This window comes from Bactrocera neohumeralis, chromosome 2 (genome assembly GCF_024586455.1).
Source record: "Bactrocera neohumeralis isolate Rockhampton chromosome 2, APGP_CSIRO_Bneo_wtdbg2-racon-allhic-juicebox.fasta_v2, whole genome shotgun sequence".
Taxonomy (NCBI): domain Eukaryota; kingdom Metazoa; phylum Arthropoda; class Insecta; order Diptera; family Tephritidae; genus Bactrocera; species Bactrocera neohumeralis.
Genome location: NC_065919.1, coordinates 87,010,951 through 87,033,451, shown reverse-complemented (window position 1 = coordinate 87,033,451; position 22,501 = coordinate 87,010,951). Strand labels below are relative to the sequence as shown.

At 35.9% G+C, this 22,501-nt stretch overlaps 1 protein-coding gene across 2 annotated transcripts in view; it reads left to right on the top strand.

Moving 5' to 3' along the window:
- Window positions 1-22,501, top strand: part of LOC126757255 (serine-rich adhesin for platelets) — a 112,135-nt gene that overhangs the window by 58,454 nt on the left and 31,180 nt on the right. For both annotated transcript variants that reach the window (XM_050471035.1, XM_050471026.1), the window contains exon 3: window positions 21,383-21,531. In XM_050471035.1, the coding sequence (XP_050326992.1) occupies window positions 21,514-21,531 (18 nt within the window). In that variant the 5' untranslated portion in view covers window positions 21,383-21,513. The remainder of the gene's footprint in view (window positions 1-21,382; window positions 21,532-22,501) is intronic.

Here is a 22,501-nt window from a genome sequence, read left to right as displayed (position 1 = left end):
GTATGAATACTCGTACCATTTATGTATTTATGTGTGTTTGTAAGTAGATAAGTATTTACATGTGTTTGCACTTTACTTCTTCATGCTAGTGCTACTTTAGTGCTTGCATGTTACTCATACGCCGTGGCGTGCGCTCGCGCCAATCAAATTTCTGCTGGTCGCATAGTCTCTGTGTATGGCGATTGATGTGCTTATGAAATGCGCTTCGAATACAACATTTCTTCGTTCTTCGCGTTGCTGATACATCTTCCTAATCACTTTTATAAGCTAATGTTTTGGGAATAACGCACGGTGGGTCAGAATTTTAGGGGGTGAAGAAGTTGATGGAAAACTCTGGGAAAATGTGCTACCGTCTTTATACACTCAGAACATATTTATTATTTTACAAATTAGAGTAGCCACTTAATTTTTATTTGAATTTTTTGGAATTATTGCTTTTTGCAAAACATGAGCCGTACACCACGTCGTATGAGCAACACTTGTATGAATACTCAAAGTACTTGACGTAAACTTTAACTGGTTATAGCTTTTAAGGGAATGTTTTTATGGAAAAATCATTCAGATCGTTTTTGGAGAGCGTAAAGTCTTGTATTAGAGCATATTTTTCTCAAAGTTGTAATTTATTTGCAAGAGATACAAAATCCCATGTAATATACCCCATGTACAAGGGAAGATAAGTATTATTTAGACACATTTTAGATTGGAAAAAAAGTGTTTGCTGGATAATATTTTAGACTAAAAACTGAATCGTCAGTAAAAAAAAATCGACTTGGGAAATAACGAACACCCTAATGTATATATTAAAATATTTCATTTGTATAAATATTTAATAATACAAAATATATTTTTGCTTAAATAAACAAACAGAAAATTGGTGCTGGTGACTAAATTATTATGTGAGTGAATGTTTTTGACTTAGGAAATGTGGGCGAACAAAATTTTATACAAATAATAATTTTTATTTTCGGTTTGAGCCGTCAACGGCTTGTTAGAAAAGCTGCTTAAATTGAATTATTTTCCACAATTACGATTTAATTGGCGCTTAATTGATTTTCGCCGCGCAATAGGCAATTCTCTGAGGCCACATGTAGACTCTAAGTCATGTCTTGTGTGGAGTAAATATTTTGTTTTTGTTTTTAGAGTTCAGAAAAGTAAAAAAGAAATTAAATTAAATCATTTTGTGTTGAAAAATACTTTAAAAATTTCCAAATAAAAGTTTTTATGCGCCTTCAAGCAGTGTGTCACATCATATGTATGTATACGTATATGTATATATACATATTACATATATGACTGCAATATTAATGAGATTTTGCTTCATTTAAGTAAATGTGAGTGTACTTATGTGTATGTGTGTGTATTGGCTTACAATAGAAATTCTTTTTTAATTAAAATTGAATTCACATTTGCTTTGCTCGGCTGTGTTTGCAACGTCGTCGCTTGGCATTCCTGTCGGCGGCGCTGCACAACCATTGGCTGGCTGACCGAGAGGCTGGCCGGCTGCCCCGAGCTGGCGGTTCTTACTTTTGCTAATGATTTATCTGAAACGTATTTGTACGCATTTCGGTGTGCCGCACGTTGAGTGACTTTTCATCGTTGTCATGCTTTTCTAATGCATATACCCGAAAATAAAAACAACAACAAAACACCACATAAACAAAGCAATAAAACCACAAATAATTGCATCGAATCTCTTTTGCATACTCTTGTGGCACTTGCAATTGCCATTGTTATTTCGCTATAGTTCTTGTTGTTTTTGTTTTTTACTTATAATTAATGATATGTTATGGCGACGAGAATGACAGTTTTTGTATAGCTTTCGAAACACGCTGGCAACCAATAAAATGCCCGACTTTTGCTATCAACCAACAGCAGGATTTGCGGTGACTAATCAGCGAATCAGATTGCTGCCGCACTGTGACACATACAAATGAGTATGAACGGCTGCTGAAGGCGCACATGCACACGAACATTTGTTGGGTGCAGAAAAGCAAATAATAATATTAATTTATTTTTTGTTTTGTAATAAAAGCGCGCCTAAAAATAAATTCCCACTCGTTGGTGTGCATTTCTGCTTGTTTTTCACATTGAGATTCTGTTATTTATAAAAATTCATTAAAAATTTAGTGGGCGCATTCATGAAAAATTGCCGATTTTTTTGTTTTCTCTAATTTTAAAGCGCAAATTTTACATTAGAAATTTTCAAAATTAATTTAATTTTAAATTTTACAACTTCATATACATGCATACATACGCTTAAGTTTTACAAAAGATACATACATACATATGTACATATACGCGTGTGCATTATAATTCCATAAATGCTTCACTCATTCAATTAGCGTTTCCAACTGCGAGTTCTTTAAATTATTTAAAATATTCACGTATATTTTCCTCTCCTGGCATGTTATAATAGCATTGTGAATTGGAGCTGATGTCATTAGCTGACAATGCTGTCAACACTAATTACACTCAAGCTAAAAATGAAAAGCAGAAAATATTGCAATAAATGTGTAATTAATTACACCGTTACTTACTTATAATTCTTTAGTATACGGTTTACACATTAGGGTAAGGCTTTGTGAGTGGTTAATTACCTAGGTACCAACGGTACAAGTTGTTTATGGCCTGAGCCATCACTTTTAAAAATAAGTAACCTATTTAGCGGTTAGTAGGAGCTTACCGACGATTGGCTCCAGTCCGAGACTCTTTTGGCCTAGAGTAGATCGCAGTATATCTAGTTAACTACTTGTCTTGAGTAAACATCACCTTGCGGCAATCGTAGGAGTTCTTACGAGACAGTGTTCAAGGTAGTTATTCATGCGGTAAGACTAAAAATCTTGTCGGACGCTACTTGTCAAAGTTAAATGGAGGAGGTTGAGGTCAGTCTGTTTGCGGTGACTGGAACTGAAACACCTCTGTAATCTTGCCTTCGGCGAACCAGAAAACTAATCCGAAATTGACATGAGCTGTCCCAACAAATTCGTGATATACTCAAAGTACTTTGTCGACTTTTAAGGTTCTTATGATTCAGTATATGCGAGTTTTTAGGTGCTACAACGGACCGGCGTTCTAAGCTGTGCAAATAAAATCCTTTTTATGAGCTCTTAACCTCACCAAACCTCCTGAAGTAGCAGTCATCATCAACTTTCATCGTCGAAAGTACAGTACATAGTAGTTTTTGGATTTTGTCTTGATATGTTAAGTTGCTGCATGGTCGTAGTGGATTAAATCACTTAACGGTTTTTACATCATTTTAAAATGGACACAACGAATTAAAATGGGGAGGAGCATTTAGAAGAACCAACTCTACGCCAAAAGTTCGTCTCTTTCTTTTTTACTTTAGCTGAGTGAACTTGCCGCGTGCTTGGAAGACGCCGATAGTTCTGAAAGTTCCAGGCGACCAAAAGAGTTTGAAGATGAGAAACTGGTTGCATTACTGCATGAAGATTGTTGCCACAGTAGAGCTCACAGAATCTTTGATTGTCATTCAAGTAACCATTTTAAAACCTTAAAAATCTTATTTGAAACGTGGACGTCCAGTAAAATTAACAGCAAAGCCGAATATTCATGACGCCAAGGTAGTACTATAGTGGCTTTGTGACTTTATTCACATCAGGCCTTGCTCTCATAACAATTCGTGCACAATCATAATAATTACTTGTTACAACCGATTGTAACAACACTTAAAATTTGGAGTTAGATAATTTGAAATTTTTCTTAAATTATATAACTTATTTTTATTTAAAATGCTGCAACAAATGAATTGAAATCATAAATCGAATTAAAAAACTTGTGCGGCAGTTTCGACTTACGCCAAACGAATAATACTGAAAACTTCATTTACCTGTCAAAAACATTGGTAAAAGTTCGGACATATTTCGTACATCTTTTCAATCGAAATTTAAGTAAAAAAAGATAAACAAGTAAGGAAGTGCTAAGTAAGGGTGCAACCGAACATTTTATATTCTTGCAATAAACAAAGCCAGGGAAATACCTTAAGGTGCAAACCGTCAACCAGAGGATCCAAGCGATTATATATACATCAGAACTTCCCTAATTCGAATTATTATAATCCACAAAAATACTTCGAGTTAGGGAGACTTCGAGTTTTCCGAGGAAATGTATATGAATTTTGACTTCTATTGCCAGTTCAAGAGTTCGAGTTATGGAAGTTCGTATATATATATATATATATATACGAGTATATATGTATATATAAACTGACCGACAGACCGACATATTCGAAAACATGTTTGTTAGAAAACCGAAAATCATTATGAATATGTAGTATATGGATGTTGGGGATACTATGGACCCGATTTCATTAAAAGGTACCTCAATATGGAGTAAGTTACCCGCATGTTGTATGTTTGTTATATGGAGGCTAGGTCAATATTTCGCCCAACTTGATCATATTAGTCACAAAGATACAATGTAATCAGTAAAACACGCTTCCCATTTTCATAGAGATAACACACAACCCATTACTGACATGTAGACATACCATTGTCAGAATAAAATTATTCCTCATTTTCATTATGTAACTCACATATTGATCGACGTTTGCGGTAAAAAGTGAAAGATAGGTACTGCGGTCCAAATATTCGGTACCGAGGGGCTTGAACAGTTTTTATTGGAATTGAACAAGTTTTGTTCATAAGGTGGAATACTCTATAGGAATTGTTTGTGCAATGTTTTTTCCCGTTACATAAATTTCTTCTTGATTTGTATACCAGAAAGTGGAAGAATCAAATGAAATTTTAAATTGTGCTATATGGGAAATAGGCGTGTTTGCAGTCCAATTACGCCCATTTTCGCAATGTGAAGTAAGACAACAACTTGCACGCATGGACGGTCGGAGGTCAGATGGACAGTTTCTCGTCATTCTGATTATTTGTATATATATATATAAATATATATATCTATATATACAACCTTATATCTCTCTCGCTTAGTTTTAGTCATGCATATAACAGTTAGGCGAACAAAACTATTATACTCTGTAGCAACATGTTGCAAGAGTATAAAAATTAAAGAAAAACATACAAGAAATTAGTCCTCTCGACAAAGCGTATCTCCTAGTAGGCGCGTTATGTACGACTCCCGTTAGTGCTTGTATGCCCGTTATTGCTTTGTGCTCGCAGCAAACAAATAAGTGCAAATATACACGAGTAGCAGTGCTTCGATCGATTATTTGCCTCTTCGTTGGCAATTCAACTTTTATTGCTACCAATATGGTGCATAGTTTGTTGTTGTGTTGTTGATGTTGCTTCGTTATTACTTTCTTGCCGCCTTTTTATGGCACAACAACACATTCCCATTGTGAATGGCGATGGCTTTCGTTCCCCTGCGAGCATTTGTTTGCCTATTTCACGGTGCGTTTGAGTGTATGTTTGTGTGCGTGCGTATAAGTGTGTGACTGTATGAGTGCATTTGGTATCGAGTTCAATTTGTTTTTCTTCATTGGATTTTATGTTGTTGCTGTGTCCACTTAAGTTTTACGATTATGTTCAGGCATTCGAAAGTCCAGCGAAAAGAAGAACCAAAAATATTCAAAGACCATAAAAACTCGAGAGTGCCAAGCGTACAAATCTTAATTCCTACAAAGACAGCTACTTACACGGCATAACTGTGGGGGGGTGGGCGTTGGCAGCACCGACGGAATTAATAGTTGAAAAACCCGAATGCAAAGATATTGTTTATTTATTTTTTCGACGAATTTTAGTGCGAGGCGAGATTGAAAATTAACCGCTCCTTCATTTTGCTGATTGTTTGGCATTGCTCTGCTTCGCTCTTCTCGTGACTTAATTATATGACTTTTGAAAAAAATTTGCCTTAAGATGATTGTTGTTGTTGTTGTAGCTTGTTAGCGATTTGTTTTCCATTGTTAGACGCAGCGATTAATTCAAATTATGTCGAAATTTATCATTCCCCGTGGCATTGTTGTTGCCGCCGAAATACACATGCCTAATGAGCTGGCCGAAGCGGTCAAGTACGCCTGGATTGCGGAAGCTTCAAAAGAAACACTTTATATTTAGAATACTCTGTGTTCTTGGAAAATGTCGCAAATTGAAATCGAATGTTTTTACATGTGGAAAGACTTTTAAATTTGATTTATGGTAGAGTTGTTGATTTATTATAATGGATGTAAATTGAGAAACTTTTGAGTTCAATATTACCACAGAGGCCCATCTGCTGTATAATTTGAGCTTTTAAAATAATACTCATAATATTCGTTCTTTACCTAGGTTGCATTTTATATTTTGCGATTTGGCAAAACTAGGGATTTTGTGAAGATCGTCCAAAATCAGTTGTTGTTGATCGAAAACGATTGATGCTATGCGTAAACTAATATTGCCAGATCAACAGGTGACCTGCCGTGAGATAGAGACAACTATAGGCAATAGTGGGACTAGCATTCATTCAATATTGCATGGACATTTGACTGTGAAAAATATTTGTTCACAGTGGAGCCTACACAATTTGTCGATTGGTCGGGAGGAGTGCTAAAAAAACACGTTAGCGTGACAGATGATGAAACGTGGATTTACGCATATACACCCGACGTAAAAACCAGACGACTGTATGAGTTGTGAATCCAATAAAAGTGTTTCGCGCACGAAGCACTTCCAAGCAAATGGTTGCCTGTTTTTTTGGAACAACTCGACATATCTGAACCATACCACTAGAGCAAAGCAGAACAGTAAATTCTGAGTGGTACACAATTACTTGATTGTCAGCCGTTTTTCAAGAAATTATGAAAACCAACTGTCGATGACGGATAATTCTTCACCATGATAATGCAAGCTCTCAAACTGAAAAAACTGTATTTTTGAGTATGCAAAACAGCGATTTGATGAGTCATCCTCCGTATAGCCTTGACTTAACACTAAGTCTAACAGGTCAACGTTTTTCTACACCTGAAGAGAGGGTTGAAGGATCCAAAAGGCATGTTTTCGGGATGCCTCAATCAGAGTGGCTTCTACAAAAGTGCTTCGACAATTGGTTCAAACTCATGCAAAAGAGAATAATTGAAAATATTTTGAAAAACAATGAAGCGATTTTCGATTTTTAAATTTGGTTTTTCTTCTCCCGAAATTTAAAGTCAACTTACATATGTATATTGATTTCAGAATTTTTATTAAAAATTTATTGCTATATATATTTTCTTTATTTCCATTATCTAACCTCCCAAGATTCTTTCAAATTTTGACACTTATTTAACGGTGTTCTTTTGTTTCAGGTATTGCATTTTTCGTTTCTTCATACACAATTTTTCATAGTACTTGAGTGTATGCTTTTGTTGTTGCTTTTTTTAAATAAAATTTTTTGAAGGTCAATTGCCTTCATAACATTTATATAAAAAACCATGTTCAGTCGATTGCGTTCATTCTTTTCATTCAGCCTATATCCTCCTTAGTTTGCAGAGTAGCATTACGCTGTTTTAAGGGGGTATTCTACTCTAGAAGCATGAATTTCAGGTAATTTTTAAAGTGTCGTAAAAAAAGGTAATTAATATTTTTTAGTATCCATTTTTTATGGTGTTTTTATTGATATCTTAAGAATACAGAAAAAAAATTTTACAAAAAAATATTAAAAATTAAAATAATTAGAGGGGGGGGGAGAGACAGGTGTAAAAAAAATGGCGCAACCTGGTGACATTGATCCTGACTCTCCTGGTGGTCTGAAAAAAAATCAAAAGAAATTTTTAATCAGTAAGGATGCTGTTATAGTCCCTATTTCAGGGAACACGAAAAAGATTTTTTTTGAAAAATGGCGACTGCCTGAAAATAAAAATAATTTTTACCCTTTTTTTTTGAAATTCTTGAATTTTTTTAAAATATTAAAAACAAAAAGCACGATGTTGGTAGGAACGATAAAGGATTATATAAAGAAGGTTCACACAAAATTTCAAGTAAATCGGTTTTATGGAACTTGAGATAATGCCGGTACCGTGTGGAAAAAAGTAGTTTCGAGAAAAACGCGTTTAAAAAATTCGATACGGCCGAACCGGGCTAGGTACTGCGTCACTAAAGTAACTGTAGCTCTTAAAATAATTTTAGTTTTTAAAAATCCTTTAGAGGATATGTTCTTAAGGGTCTAAACTTTAAATATATAAAAAAAATCGAATTTTTCAAAATTCTTGAGTAGAATACCCCCTTAATGCCAAAAGTTATGACCACTTCTTGATGTCTTCGTTTATTCTTTTATTTCTCTGCTGTTGACTGCACCGTAAAAGTTTCGACCAAATTGTTTGATAAAAGTGAAAGCAATAATCTAGCTTTAGGACTCCCAAGATAATCAGTTAGTATTGTCGTCAAAAAATAACCAAAATAATTAATTTGGGTTTAAATTTTATATTTTTTGTCATTGATTTCAATACTCAAAGGAACAATTTTATTTTTATGATTTTTTTTATTATTTTTCCACGTGATAAATCTATTTGGTTTATTATTTTCAAATTTTTGAATTCGTCTCCAATAAATACAGACCAAAAACCACACCAAACTGTCATTTAAGAATGCAATGGTTGTTCTTGAATATCAAAATCGGCAGTTTTGTTTATTAACCACACCACTCGGATGAAAGTGAGCCTCATAGGAGAAAATGATTTTCTTAAGATATCGTTAACGTTTTCAAATTGTTTCAAGGGCTTCAGTTCTTGAGTGAGAACAATTTCATATGGATGCAAATCCAAATACTTTCTCAAAATCCGTCAGCTTGTGAGTTGAGACAGTCCCAATTGTTGAGAACATCTTGGAGTCGGACAAATTGTGGTCTTCAGCAATACTTGACTGCACGGTAGCAATATTTTTATTACTTCGAGCGGTTCTTTGCCATATTGGCACTTGAGTATTATGTAAAGAAAATGTAGGCTCGAAATTTTCAACAATGCGACGAATAGAGAGCACAGGTGGATGATTATTATGACCATAATGAAGAAATATTACACATCATGGCATATTAAAAATGGCTAAAACGAAATTTAAAAAAATATATCTATTGGAAAATCATTATAAGCAAGAAAAAATCGATTTTTGGTAGTTCACAAGTGGATATAACTCCTTAAACAACACACCAACATAACCTAACCTAAAATTCTTCAGCTTTCGCATATCACTAAAAATTATTGGCACTTCCCGACTACAAGAGACATATAGAGTTGTATATATATACATATGCATATGTGCACATACAAACCACAAGTCGCCAAATAATCGCTGAAATACGACTTAGTGACACACTCAGGGCACCACTTGCTAAGTTGAACAAGGATGAACCGCACAATGGCGGTCGGCTGCTGCGGCTCCACTTCATGTGCATCTGTCGCCTCTACTCATCCTTATGATTTGAATTTCACTATTTTTCATGTTGTTTTTTGTTGTACCGAGTTTTTTTTTGGGGGGTTTTTGGTTTTGTTTTGCATTTCATAGTGCTGCGGTTAGTTTAGCTTTGCGGCTGTCGTTATCGCAGCGGTCGAGGTGTTGCTGTTGTTGCAAAAGTTTTCGCCGTTGTTTTAGTTTCGCACATAGCCAAATAGTTGTTGCTGTTGTCGTTGTTGAGGGTTTTGTTCTTTGCATTGCGTTACTATTGCTGTTGTTGTTGGTTGGTTGTTGTTATTGCCTTCGCTGCTGTTGTTGGCATTGCTGTTGCTAATGCCTGTGCTGGTGCTTGTGGTTGTGGGTTTGTGTGGTTGTGTGGCGGTGCTTGTGCCTGCTGTTGGTTCACTGGGCGTGTTGCCAAACATTTCTGAAACAAATTGTCGTCGCGCTCGACAACATTCTTCTTCTTTGTGGCGTGTACACACGTTGGGCGACATCGAAGGCAATAACAACAACAACAACAACAACAACCAAAAACAGCATTCATATCTCAGCGCAAGTACTCGTGTCGCTATATCGGCAAGCAACTGCAGAGGTGAGTGTGTGTGTGAATTTACAAGTTTGCATTTATGCCGCAAAGTAGGTTTGTGTGCACATGCCATCACAATAACAATTCACTATCAGCCATCAGCCATCGTCAGTCGTCACAATTGCATCCTGTATCGCTTCTGCATGAAGGGTGCCCGGGGGCGCATGGAGGGCGTGTCAGTGGCAGACAGAATTGCGAGAGCAAAGTGATAGCGCTGAGGCGTGACGCCTTCATTGCTTAGATCTGTGAATAATTTTAATTAAGCAGCAACAAATATATGAACCACATGTGTGCTTGTGTGTATGTGTTTCTGAGTAGTACTGTCTGCTTTCATATTACGAACTTTGTCAAATATATAGCAAAATCGAAATTAGAAATTTCGCGGTAGGCCATTGGTTGAATTACTATAGAATAGAAAATTAGAAATTTTTTACCATTTTACTCATGGATTTCTCATTAAAACTGGGTCTTTAGGTGGCAAAACTCTTATGGCAGCTTTGATTTCTTTAAAAAACTGTTTATTAATATTGTAGTGTGATTAGTATTACAAATATATTTTCCAGTCTGGCAGGCCAAAGATAAGAAGGACAAGTAAGGAAGAGCTAAGTTCGGGTGTGACCGAACATTTTATACTCTCGCATGATAAAGTGATAATCGAGATTTCATTATCCGTCATTTACATATTTTTTTTTATTTTGCTGTAAAATTAATTAGATTAGTAGTTCCTGAGATATGGTTTTAGGTCCATAAGTGGGGGACGCCACGCCCATTTTCAATTTTTAAAAAAATCCTGGGTGCAGCTTCCTTCTGCCATTTCTTCCGTAAAATTTAGTGTTTCTGACTTTTTTGTTAGTCGGTTAACGCACTTTTAGTGATTTTCAACATAACCTTTGTATGGGAGATGGGCGTGGTTATTATCCGATTTCTCCCATTTTTGAACTGTATATGGAAATATCTGAAGGAAACGACTCTATAGAGTTTGGTTGACATAGCTATAGTAGTTTCAGAGACATGTACAAAAAAATTAGTAGGGGGCGGGGCCACGCCCACTTTTCCAAAAAAATTACTTCCAAATATGCCCCTCCCTAATGCGATCCTATGTGCCAAATTTCACTTTAATATCTTTATTTATGGCTTAGTTATGACACTTTATATGTTTTCGGTTTTCGCCATTTTGTGGGCGTGGCAGTGGGCCGATTTTCCCATCTTCGAACTTAACCTTCTTATGGAACCAAAAATACGTGTACCAAGTTTCATCATGATATCTCAATATTTACTCAACTTACAGCTTGCACGGACGGACGGACGAACAGACAGACATCCAGATTTCAACTCTACTCGTCACCCTGATCACTTTGGTATATATAACCCTATATCTGACTCTTTGCGTTTTAGGACTTACAAACAACCGTTATGTGAACAAAACTATAATACTCTCCTAAGCAACTTTGTTGAGAGAGTATAAAAATCACGATTGTAGTGTATTTTCAATGGAAAATTTTTACATGCCTTGGTCCAGTTCTTAATGTTAATATTAAGGGCTAAAATTTTCAGGGAATTGTTTTTAGGGTACTTCCAAGAAAATTTCGTGATGGGATTGAAAAAAATTAATGGTTAAAAAAAAACACCCTAATATATACATATGTATATATATAATATATCAGAGTAACGTGTTAAGTCAGAGAGGCGAACTACCAACCATGTCATTAGTTCTGCTTTCTATAGGTTGAACAAAGAAACGGAGTAAATGGGTCTGGTAGTGAACGAGGCCGAGACGAAATATTTCCTGTCATCAATCAAACAGTCGTCGTCTGTTAACATTCATAACTTCGAAGTTGTAGATAATTTCGTCTATTTTGGAACCAGCATTAACATCAACAACAATGTCTGCCTTTGAGAAGAAAAGTCCTCCCTCGACAAACAAAGATCAAATTTTACAGGTCACTCAACATACCTGTCTTGCTATGTAATGCAGAGGCATGGACAATGACAACATCTGATGATTGGGCGTTACGAGTTTTCGAGAGAAAGGTTCTGCTGAAGATTTATGGTCCTTTGCGCATTGACAACGGCAAATATTACTTTCGATGGAACGATCAGCTGTACGAGTTATACGATGACATTGACATAGTAGTTCAGTGAATTATGCTGGCTAGATCTTGTCGTCCGAATATCCGAAAATACTCCAACTCTGAGAATATTCGGTGCTGTGCCCTTGGGAGAAGCAGAGGAAGAGGAAAATCTCCACTCCATTGGAAAGACCAGGTGGAGACGGTCTTGGACTTGGAATCCCCAATTGCCGCAAAACAGCATAAAAGAAGAACGACTGGCGCGCTGTTGTAAACTCAGTTATAACCGCATAAGCGGTGTCTACGCTAAAAAAGAAGAAGAACGAGTTAAATCGAGTTAGCCAAGTCTCTCTGTCTGTCTATGCCTCAGTACTGGGGTATTTTTACGATCTATCCCTAACAGACCGTAAAAAATGGAGCTGGTACAGGCTGAACTGTTTACCCGTTTGTCTAATAAAAGCATGTCTTTTTGTATTCTTTCAACCCTACTTCCATGACCTATCAGAAATCTGGACCTGAAACTTCAATCTCAAAGATTTTTTCTTTAGTCTTATTCTCGCTTGGTTAGAGTTGTTCGGTTTAGATACTCTGAAAGTGAATTTATCTTATTTTACATCCAAAATCGAGAAAAGGTGTTATAATAGCTGATCATTCGACATTAAATATGAAATCCTTCGAAAATGAGACTTCTTCTGTCAAATACCTACACTGATGTGAGAGTAAATTATATGTTTGTAGAGATGGTAGGAGAAAGAAGGAAGTGAAGTAGTTCCCCTATCTTCGTTAAGCCGACTTAAGGGGGTCCTATTTTAAAATTAAAAAAGAAAGAAATGATTTTTTTATTGTACAAATCGAAGGCTTAAATTGTCTAGAATATGTTGGTAAAATATTTTTTCGATCCGTGAATTAGTTCCGTCGCAACACGACTTTGAACGGACCTCTGTCCTGAGCATTGACGGACTGTTTCGAACTTTTACAAGCTTTTCCTCGAAACAAGATTTTTCGAATCTGCGGACATTGTCGTTTTTGAACCATTCAACCAATTATCTTCGCGTTTTGCCCGCCTAAAGTAAGACAAAATTCGCCGGCGCTGCAACCTACAAAATCGCAATATTTTGATCATGAACGATTTTTTACAACAGGTCAAAATGGAAAAATCATGCGAAAAAACGATACTTTATTTTCAAGTGGCCACCATTTTGTTTCTGTAACGAATTTTTTCATGGCAATTTAGGTTAGGGCGTCTCTACAGAATGTTATTATTAGGATTCGTTTGATTTTCTGCTTGTAGACAACGAATTGCGGCCTGTATCAAGCCCGCAGATGAGGTTGGTTTGCAAAGCACCCTTTGCTGGAGCGCCATGTTTGACACCCGACACTCAAAAGTTCTGATTTTATAGATGAATCCTGAATAAACATATTGCAGAATAGCGTACATGTCTAAGTCAGTTTACTTCTTCAAAAAAAAAAATCAAATATTAGGTACTTTTTGCACAATTATAACAAGTGGCGCAAAAATCACCTTCCGATGTTTTTTGGAAAATGAAAAACTTTTTTAAAAAATGAAAAACTTTGATTCTGCTTGTGGATTATTTTTATTTTGTCTTTAAAATTTTTTTACATCAAGTCGAGAATATGATATCATGTAAATGGCCGCCGCCACAGTTGATTGTCATTTGAGCCCTTTTTATGGCATTTTCCATTACTTTGGCCAGAACTTCCGGCGATAGGTCCTCACATTCTTGACGGATATTGTCTTTAAGAGCTGCAAGAGTCTGAGGCTTGTTGACATAAACCCGCGACTTCAAAAAGCCCCACAAAAAGAAGTCTGGAGCGGCCAAATCAGTCGATCTTGCTGGCCAGTGCAAATCGCCAAAACGGGAGATTAGGCGCCAAGGAAATGCATCCTTCAGCATATCGGTTGTGGCACGCAGTGTAGCGTAACATTGTTCATTTACGTGTATTTCGCATGTGTTTACTATACAAATGTCAAAACAGAACTGACATTCGAGGTCAATTGCAAAATTTATAGCAACTTCTGATCATCTTCTGACATTTGCGCCAGCCGTTACAAGAGGACCCCCTTAAGTTGTGGTTTTTGTGTATTCAAAGAGAAGCTCAGTGCTCTACAATGAATCTCCATTTGAATTGGGTGCTTTCAAGGATTTGTTTTGAAGCAATAATAGTTAAACAAATTTTCGCTCGTTCATCTGTTTTTGTTGACAATCCACCACTAGTGCGACCCGTCTTCATACAGAAAACATTTTGCTCACTGTATTTCGGCTAAGATTTGCAATAATTCATCTGAACGCACAGCCATACACACACACATGAATACACGTGTATTTAAATATATAACAAATGCTAAGTTGTTTTTAAAATATAAACTTATAATAAGTGTGCGCTTGTGTGTGCCTGTGTTTATGCGCAATTTTCGCAATAGTTTCGAGCGAGCAAGGCAGCAGTTTGTGGCGCAAGTGGCAAATGTCTGCAGAAACTTTTCGCCCCATTCTTCTAAAGTTGACAAACGCGCACAGTTTTTGATTTTATTTATTTGCTAATCTGCAGTACCGCTATTTTACCAACTACCGACTACCTACAGACGGACACACCAGCATGAGCTTCTATGCATGTCAGTGTGTGCCTGTGTCTGTGGCTGTGTGCTCTGTTTGGTATGCATGCAGCACAATGACAGAACGCGCAGAATATAAAAATAAATGAACAATAGCGGCGACCAAAAATAAAACAGATCAAAATAAGAAAACAAATCGAATTTAGAAACCGAAAAGTACTAAACGCAAGAGCGATGCCAATAGAAAATAGCAGCCGTAACGGCGCATAGGAAGCAATGAAATATGCGAAGCGTTTCATGCTTGTCAAAAACAATCAAAAAACAAAATGAAAATAAAAGGCACAAAAAATAAAATAACAGAAGAGAATTTAATAAACTTGTACATTTGCAACGTTGCCACCCTACCGTGCCGCCGAGCATCCCTTCGCCTGAGATTTGCCGTTCGTTGGCAACACCTTGAGCCATCCGCCAACGCCATTTCGCTATGCCTTAGGTGGACGGCGTCGTTTGAAAAACCGAAAAACCTCTTACGTATTTGTTAAGGAATTTCGTTAAAAATGCCGACTTCTCACTTACCAGCCATTTCATATGTACCCCCCCTCCCCTCCACACACACACACACACACATTGCATGAGCACACGGAGGGCAGGTTGGAGGTTTTGGACTTTGTGTGGGTGCACTTCAAAAGCCAAAAACCTCAAAAAGCAACAACTCGCCTTTGCCTACGTAAGCACAAAGCGTGTGGAAGACAAACAGCTGGCGAAATGTACTTCAATGTCAACACCTCTGATTTGAATAAGACATAAAAACGGCGACGCCATCATTTGTAATCATCATTAGCTTCATATTCGCGCTCATATATTTCAATATCACCAACATCATTCATCATTTCCACACACGAGCGTAAGGAATTTATAATTCCTCAGTGCACTCGCACCATACGAAATTGAATAATGCTGCCAGTTATAGCGTCTTTTTGGCAACACTAGACGTCTTCTTATATAAATTTGTGGCCTCCGAATTTAATATTTTTTAAACCAAATGTACGAAATCCGAACACCGAACTTTTCAGTTCTCACGCCTTTGGAACAGTCAGGTTAAAGGGTAGGGTTGCACGCAATCCTCATCTCAAATATGCTGCGTGGTTTATAGGAGCTTTCGAAATATATTTTCAGAGTTACCCAAATAAATATGCCCTATTTCCAAAATCTGAGATTTGAAGTGAAAGTGTTGTATGGTTCAAGTGATTTTGTATTCTTAAGTGTACGACTATATTAAATAAAGCTTGGTTCAATGGTAATAAAACTTGCAACATGTGCAGAGTATAATAGTTTTGTTGACCTAATGGTTGTCACCTAAAACTAAGAGACATTAAATTTTACTCTGAGAGAGGGTTTTATGGGAGGCGATGTGAAAATTGGACGATAGCCGTGACACCGCCCACTTTTGGGAAAATCAAATTTCTCAGGATCTATTCGGCTTATTTCAACCAAATTCGGTACCTCCAATCAAATTTCACAGTGCGAAAGTGGACTACAACCACGCCTACTTCCCATTACCACAATATTAAATTCCAGTACACAAATCAAGAAGCGTTTAATGTTGTATAACGGAATAAACCTTTGCACGAATAATCCGTACAGAGTATTCCACCTTGTGACCAAAAATTTTTTAAATTCAACAAGAACTGTTTAAGCCCATAGGTGCTGAATATTTGGACTCCAGTACCTACCACTGTGATCAAATTGAAAGGGGAATTTTGTCCAATTCATCTCCTTCAAAGTAATCCCCCCCCGCTGCAATACACTTATGTCAACGAATTTTCCAGTCATCATAGCACTTGGTAAAATCTTCCGTCGTGATGGCCATCAGAGCCTTCTTCGATTCAGCTTTTATATTCTCAATAGATTCAAATTAAAAATTCACCTTTCAATTTGATCACAATATTATAGTGTATATGTATGTATCTCTAAAATTACTTAAACTCCAATCCCTTGTTAGACGTTCTACCTCTTTCGATATTTCCCTGGCTTTGATTCATGCAAGTGGCAAGAGTATAAAATGCTTGGTTGCACCCGAACTTTGCCATTTCTTACTTGTTTAGCTTCTAATTTTTTTCATCTCGTGACAACCATGTTTTTTTTAATAAAGCGATAATTGCAAAAACTTTCATGTGTTGGGTATAAACGGCAGAGGCGCAGTTCCTCCATTTGTGATCATAAGCTGAAAAACGTAAATGCTGACGTCATCATTAGTCAAAATGACATGATTAATATTTAAATGTAGATTTGTACTTTCACATACATTATTTCGATGATTGCCTGACAGGAAATCCCGCGCTTATAGGTGTTAGTAGATTTTAGATTTCATCTTATTAAAGTCGCCTTTTAAGTGTTTTAAGGGGTTATATCCACTTGCAAGGCAGAAAAAACGCGTTTTTTGTGAATTTTTTCCAAAGAGGCATTTTATTTTATACTTTAATGGAAAAAATGTACATAAACAGAATTTAATGTACTTTAACAATCAGCGGTTTATTTAAAAAAATATTGGATCGCCTAGCTCCTGTAGATGATCTGCGGAGAGACGTCCTAAAAAAGTGCTTGGCGGTGAACAAGATATCTCTGGTCCAAATTATCTGAAAACCAAAAACCAAAAATATTAAGGTAATGATCGAAAGTCTAGTCAAAATTTTGATTTTTGACAAAATGGCGGCTGTTCAAAAAAAAAATTCAGTTTTTTATGAAAATTTTTCACTTCAAAGTGACTTAAAAAATCGAAATTATTGTCCAAAACCTTATTTCTTCGATCATTACCTGAAAAATATATGTATCTGAGCAAGTCGTGTGAAAATTTCAAACCGATCGGTTTAGCGGTTTCGGAGAAATTTTGTACACCGACTCTGAAAACACGGTTTTGAGATAAACGCGTTTAAAGTTTCGGGAACGGCTACTCCGACTCGTGCTCCGCCTACTTTCGAACGCTCATATCTCCGAAACTAATTTTCGGATATAACCCCTTAAACAGGCTGTAAAGTATTTTATTCAAATTTGCAAAAACAACCGCCTTCTAGGTGTCGAAAAACGCGAATAAAAAGAAGTTATTCGGTACCAAGTCTGAGCTATACGATGAATGACTCATTAAATCCATGTTTTGAGTGATCAAAAATAGAAGATCCGTCTTCAACGGTAGATTTTCCTAATTTCTTAAAAGACAACTGGCAAACAAATGGCTGCTAAGAATTTACTGTTCTGCGTTGTTCTAGTGGTATGGTTGAGATACTCGTATAGTATGTCCAGTTGTTCCAAAAAACAGACAGTGATTTAGTTAAATTAATTTAAATATGTTCATTGGTCCACTGCTGCTGAGGTTATACGTGCCGAAAGTTTTAAAAAATAATCGCCCGAAAATATTCGTAATTTAATTTCATACTTTTTTTTTAGATGAATGTTTTAAGTAACTGTAAATAACACAAATAGCGCTCGTATGTCAAAAATTTCTGAGTATGACAACAAGAAAAATGTTAAACTTTTCAATAAAGTTGTGAGTTGCCAGATGGCAACACTAGGGTTGCGAAAAACCGAAATATGAAAGGCAACTACATATATGTATTAATAAAAGCATGACGAGCTGAATCGATTTAGCTCTTGTCCGTCTAACTGTTTGTTTGATTGTATATACTCAAACTAGTCCCACAGTTATTGGGATATTTATCTGAAAGTTTTCATCCTTTCTACCACTATACCGCTATGAGCCACTATAGCGTATTGCTGCCATGCATACTAAAAGATCGGTATCAAAAGCTCGTGTGGAAAATTTTTCGTTTGTTGAGATATCTTCAAGATATTTGGCACGGATTATTGACTATGGTAATAATGCAATTTCCCGAAAAATTGTTCAATTCGAATAGCGGCCACACAAACTAACCGATTAAAATCAAGTCTTGCATGGAATCGTTTGTATTGGTGAAATGTGCTATAGTAACTACGGTGAAGCCAAAGTTAACGTTTTTTTTTTCTTTTTTTAGTCTTTGGAAAGCAATTTAAAGATGGGTATTTCCATGGTCGAGAACGCGACAGTCGTACGCCTTTGAAGTGCATAAACCAAAAGTAAAAAAATTAACAAAAAAAATGTGTTGTTATTATTCGAAAGCTTTTCATTATCACTATTCATAGTACAAAATGTAGGAGCTTTCGATGATTTGTTTCCAATTCATTAGCAATAAACATGGGATCAAGAACGCGACAAAAAATATAACTTGCTTTCGACTACATATAGAAAAGCGCAAGATTCTGCGAAACGCAACAATATATTTTAGAATGATTAATTTAAACTAAAAAGGACTAAAAAGGGTTTCTTTTGATACATTTCTTGTTGATATATTTTCATCGGTGTTTTGTTTTTGTAAAAATAAATGTTTTTTTTATGAAATATTTTTTTTCAATTAATATGCGGTTTGAGCTACTTTTAATTTCAAATGATCGTCACAGGAGATCGAATGCAGTTTTCGGGTTTTAATATTTCTTTTCTTGCTAAGCCACATGTTTTACCTATCTATATAAATAAATATTCATGCTAAAAAAAGCAAAAAAAAAAATTTTTCAAAAAAGTTATACTTACGGTATCGAACGCGACACACTTCAAAAACCAATTAAAATATTTTGTATGAATATAAGATACTGAAACTTTTTTTTTTAATTTAGGTCACTAAAATTGATTTAAATATTAATTTGCAGCTACGTGTTACGATCGATCGCAAACTACTGATAAAAAATAATGATTTACGGATAAGAACGCGACAAAACAATATCAATGAAAGCAAAATAAAAAGTTACCGTTATCGAGCTTCGTTTGGTCTCGTTGATTTTTTTGTATTCATTGTTGTTCCTAGCAAGATTTAATAAGACTAGTGCAAACATAATAAGAATTTACGTATTATCAAAAAATACAAAAATAAAAAGGCATTAAAGGTACACAAATGCTACTTTCTACGCTATTTCAACTTTTAGGTAATTTTTCTAACAAAAACCCTTGAGATAAGCTGCAAATCGTATTATATTATAAAAATATATATATTTTTTTTATATAATATCAGAAAAAATTATTTGTTTATCACTATTTTAATTTTTGCTCCCGGTAGACCTTTCTATGGAAAAACCCAGATATAAAAGTATAAGCGGGGTATATCAACAATGAGACAGAAAAGTTTGAAGAGTTACATCTCACAATGATTTTGGATTATAAACGCTCAGTGCTTCGTTTTTAGCACCAGTGCTGGCTATGAGTCAGTGTAATATACTTAAATATGTGTAAACTAAATATTTAGCTATACTCAATTGATGTACTTCTCAAAGCCCTAAGACCTGTAATTTTGAAAGAAAAACGGAACATCATCAATATTTATTTTGTCACCTTTAAAGTAATCCCCACCAGATGTCAACGATTCATAATCTTTTCGAGTCCTCAAACTTTTTTCATACGCACTTTTTGAAACGACCTTCAGCTCCTTCAGCTAATTTTATTATATCTCTTCGATCGAAAAAATGACACTTGGCCAAATCTGGTGAACACAGTGCTTGATCGATGGTATTCGTTGCGTTTTTGGCTTTAAATTCGGTCTCAGTCGTGGCTCGATGCGATGGTGTATTATCATCAAGTAAAATCAAATCCATGATTCGTTCTTTCACAATCTCGGACGTTTTCGATGGATGTTCTCATGCAAACGTCTCGATTAGGCCAAAAACGGATATCGAAAAAATCAATGAGCAGCATCTTGATTTTTGAGCGGCTTTGGCGTGGTTTTATTGATTTCGGCTCATTTTTTCCCCACTATTCCGATGATTGTTGACTCGTTTGCATGTCAGTTATAATGTTCTCCATGAAATCGCACGATCACGCATGTCCAAAGAAACCTTTTTACGGCACTCTTTTAAAAAAAATTCAGCTTTATCGGTAAGAGTCGAGCAAGAACGTGTGTCATACCCATCATTCGAACGGACTCACCGGAGATGTCGAGCTCTCTTTTGCCATATCTCTACGAGGCATATCTTCAACGATCTCTCGACGGTCTTTAAAGGCTTTGTAACACTCGTAGGCTTGTGCTTTTGATAAAACTGTATAATCGTAAGACTTTTTCAACATTCGCAATGATGAAATTTGGTTAGAAATACAAAATTTTAGACAAATTCTGTGTTCGATATTTTTATCCATTATAAGAATCGCAACGCACTACAGAGGTGTATCAACTTAAGCAGCTGCTGTAAATAAACTAGTTGACAGTTCGTGCTCATATTTGGCGTAGTAATTAAGAGAGTTCTAACAACTTAGAAAAATACAATGTTTTGAAATATCATTTACCCGGAGCATTTAAATTACAATTTCCAAGTACTATTTGAACACAATGTATACTGTCTATTTGGCATAAATTGTTTTCGAATAAATATATGTAAATAATTTAAAAGCGTCATAAAACACTGAATGCCTGCATTCGAAGGAGAAAATTAAACTAATAATAATGCTGCCATAAATAAATACGTATGAGTCTAAGATTTTTATTAATTCATGTTCGTAATAATTTCATCAATGCAAATTTATTGGCTTTTTTTATATGGCTCATCTACTGGCCGGACTACTCGCCGCCTTTATACTTTTCTTAGCTTTTTATAAACATCAATAATTATTGTAAATAAATAAAGCACACATGCACATAAACTATATTCAAATATGTACATATGTATGCCATATATTTGTAGTTGTTATACTTTGCACCATTTTGACTCATCAATGAGTTCTTTTTTCATCTTTATGTTTCTTGTTTCTTTTTTGCAGATTTTTGATTTTGTTCCTCTCCACCATCACCACAACCACAACCAATACCACCAAAACCACCAATACCATTACAACCACAAATACCACCAACAAAATAATAACCATCGCTACCACCAACACCATTCACCACGATGGCTACCATAAATTCGGTAAGTAGACATATGAATCATTTTTATCACTCATCCGTGGAAAAGATGCTAAAGCAACAATAACAACAACAACAACAACAACAACAGTAGAAACAGAAACATTAAAGAACATGAAAATAATACGTATGTACGCGCATATGTAAGTGTTGGCTCTGAATTAGCCCCATATGCGCGCACATAATTTATAAATGAACGAGTGTTCGCATGCGTTCACTACCCACACACACATATAGTACATGTGCGCACGTATGTACGTACTTATGTGCCGCGTAGGTAGGCGCTCTTACGTATGCGTTGTAGTTGTACTTTGAGTACTTCATTAATTTTTGGCAAGCCATTCATAGCTGTGACGAATCGAATGGCGTCAGTATTGGAGACTTCAAACATACATACGTGTGTTGGGTATATAGTATTTATGGAAAAAATAACCATTTGGAAGAATTGCGCCAAATTTATTTTCAAATCACATCTTGCTTTCGAGAGTAAAGAGAAAACAATTGCTTATACCTTCGATGTTCCAGACCCCAATTTGTAGCCGTATTCGCGAAATGTCTTATTGTTATTGTAGGCATTCAAAATTTAAGTCGTATTTTCATTGAACGGGTGTGAAGCAGAACTCAAACCCCGTTGGTAAAGTAAAGTGAGAGACTTCGTTGAAATTAATATACCGAAAGTTCTGATGTGCGGTGGCTAACCACCGCGGGGTTACAATCCTTTAAACTTTTCTTTGTGTTCGAGACCACTCAATCACTTAAATAGCGTAAACTCTCGAACTCGTTTAAATTTCTGACTGGAAAAGTGATCCAATATTATGTAGTAAGGTTAGGCTTCTTTGCAATGATAAGCGACACTGGAATGTCGCAGTTTTACTCTGGTTGGCAGAGAGTTGCTTCCCCAGAGTCTTTATTCTAACATATAGGGGTTTGTTTACGAAAGCCATGCCATATATCTCTTGATATACGAAGTACGG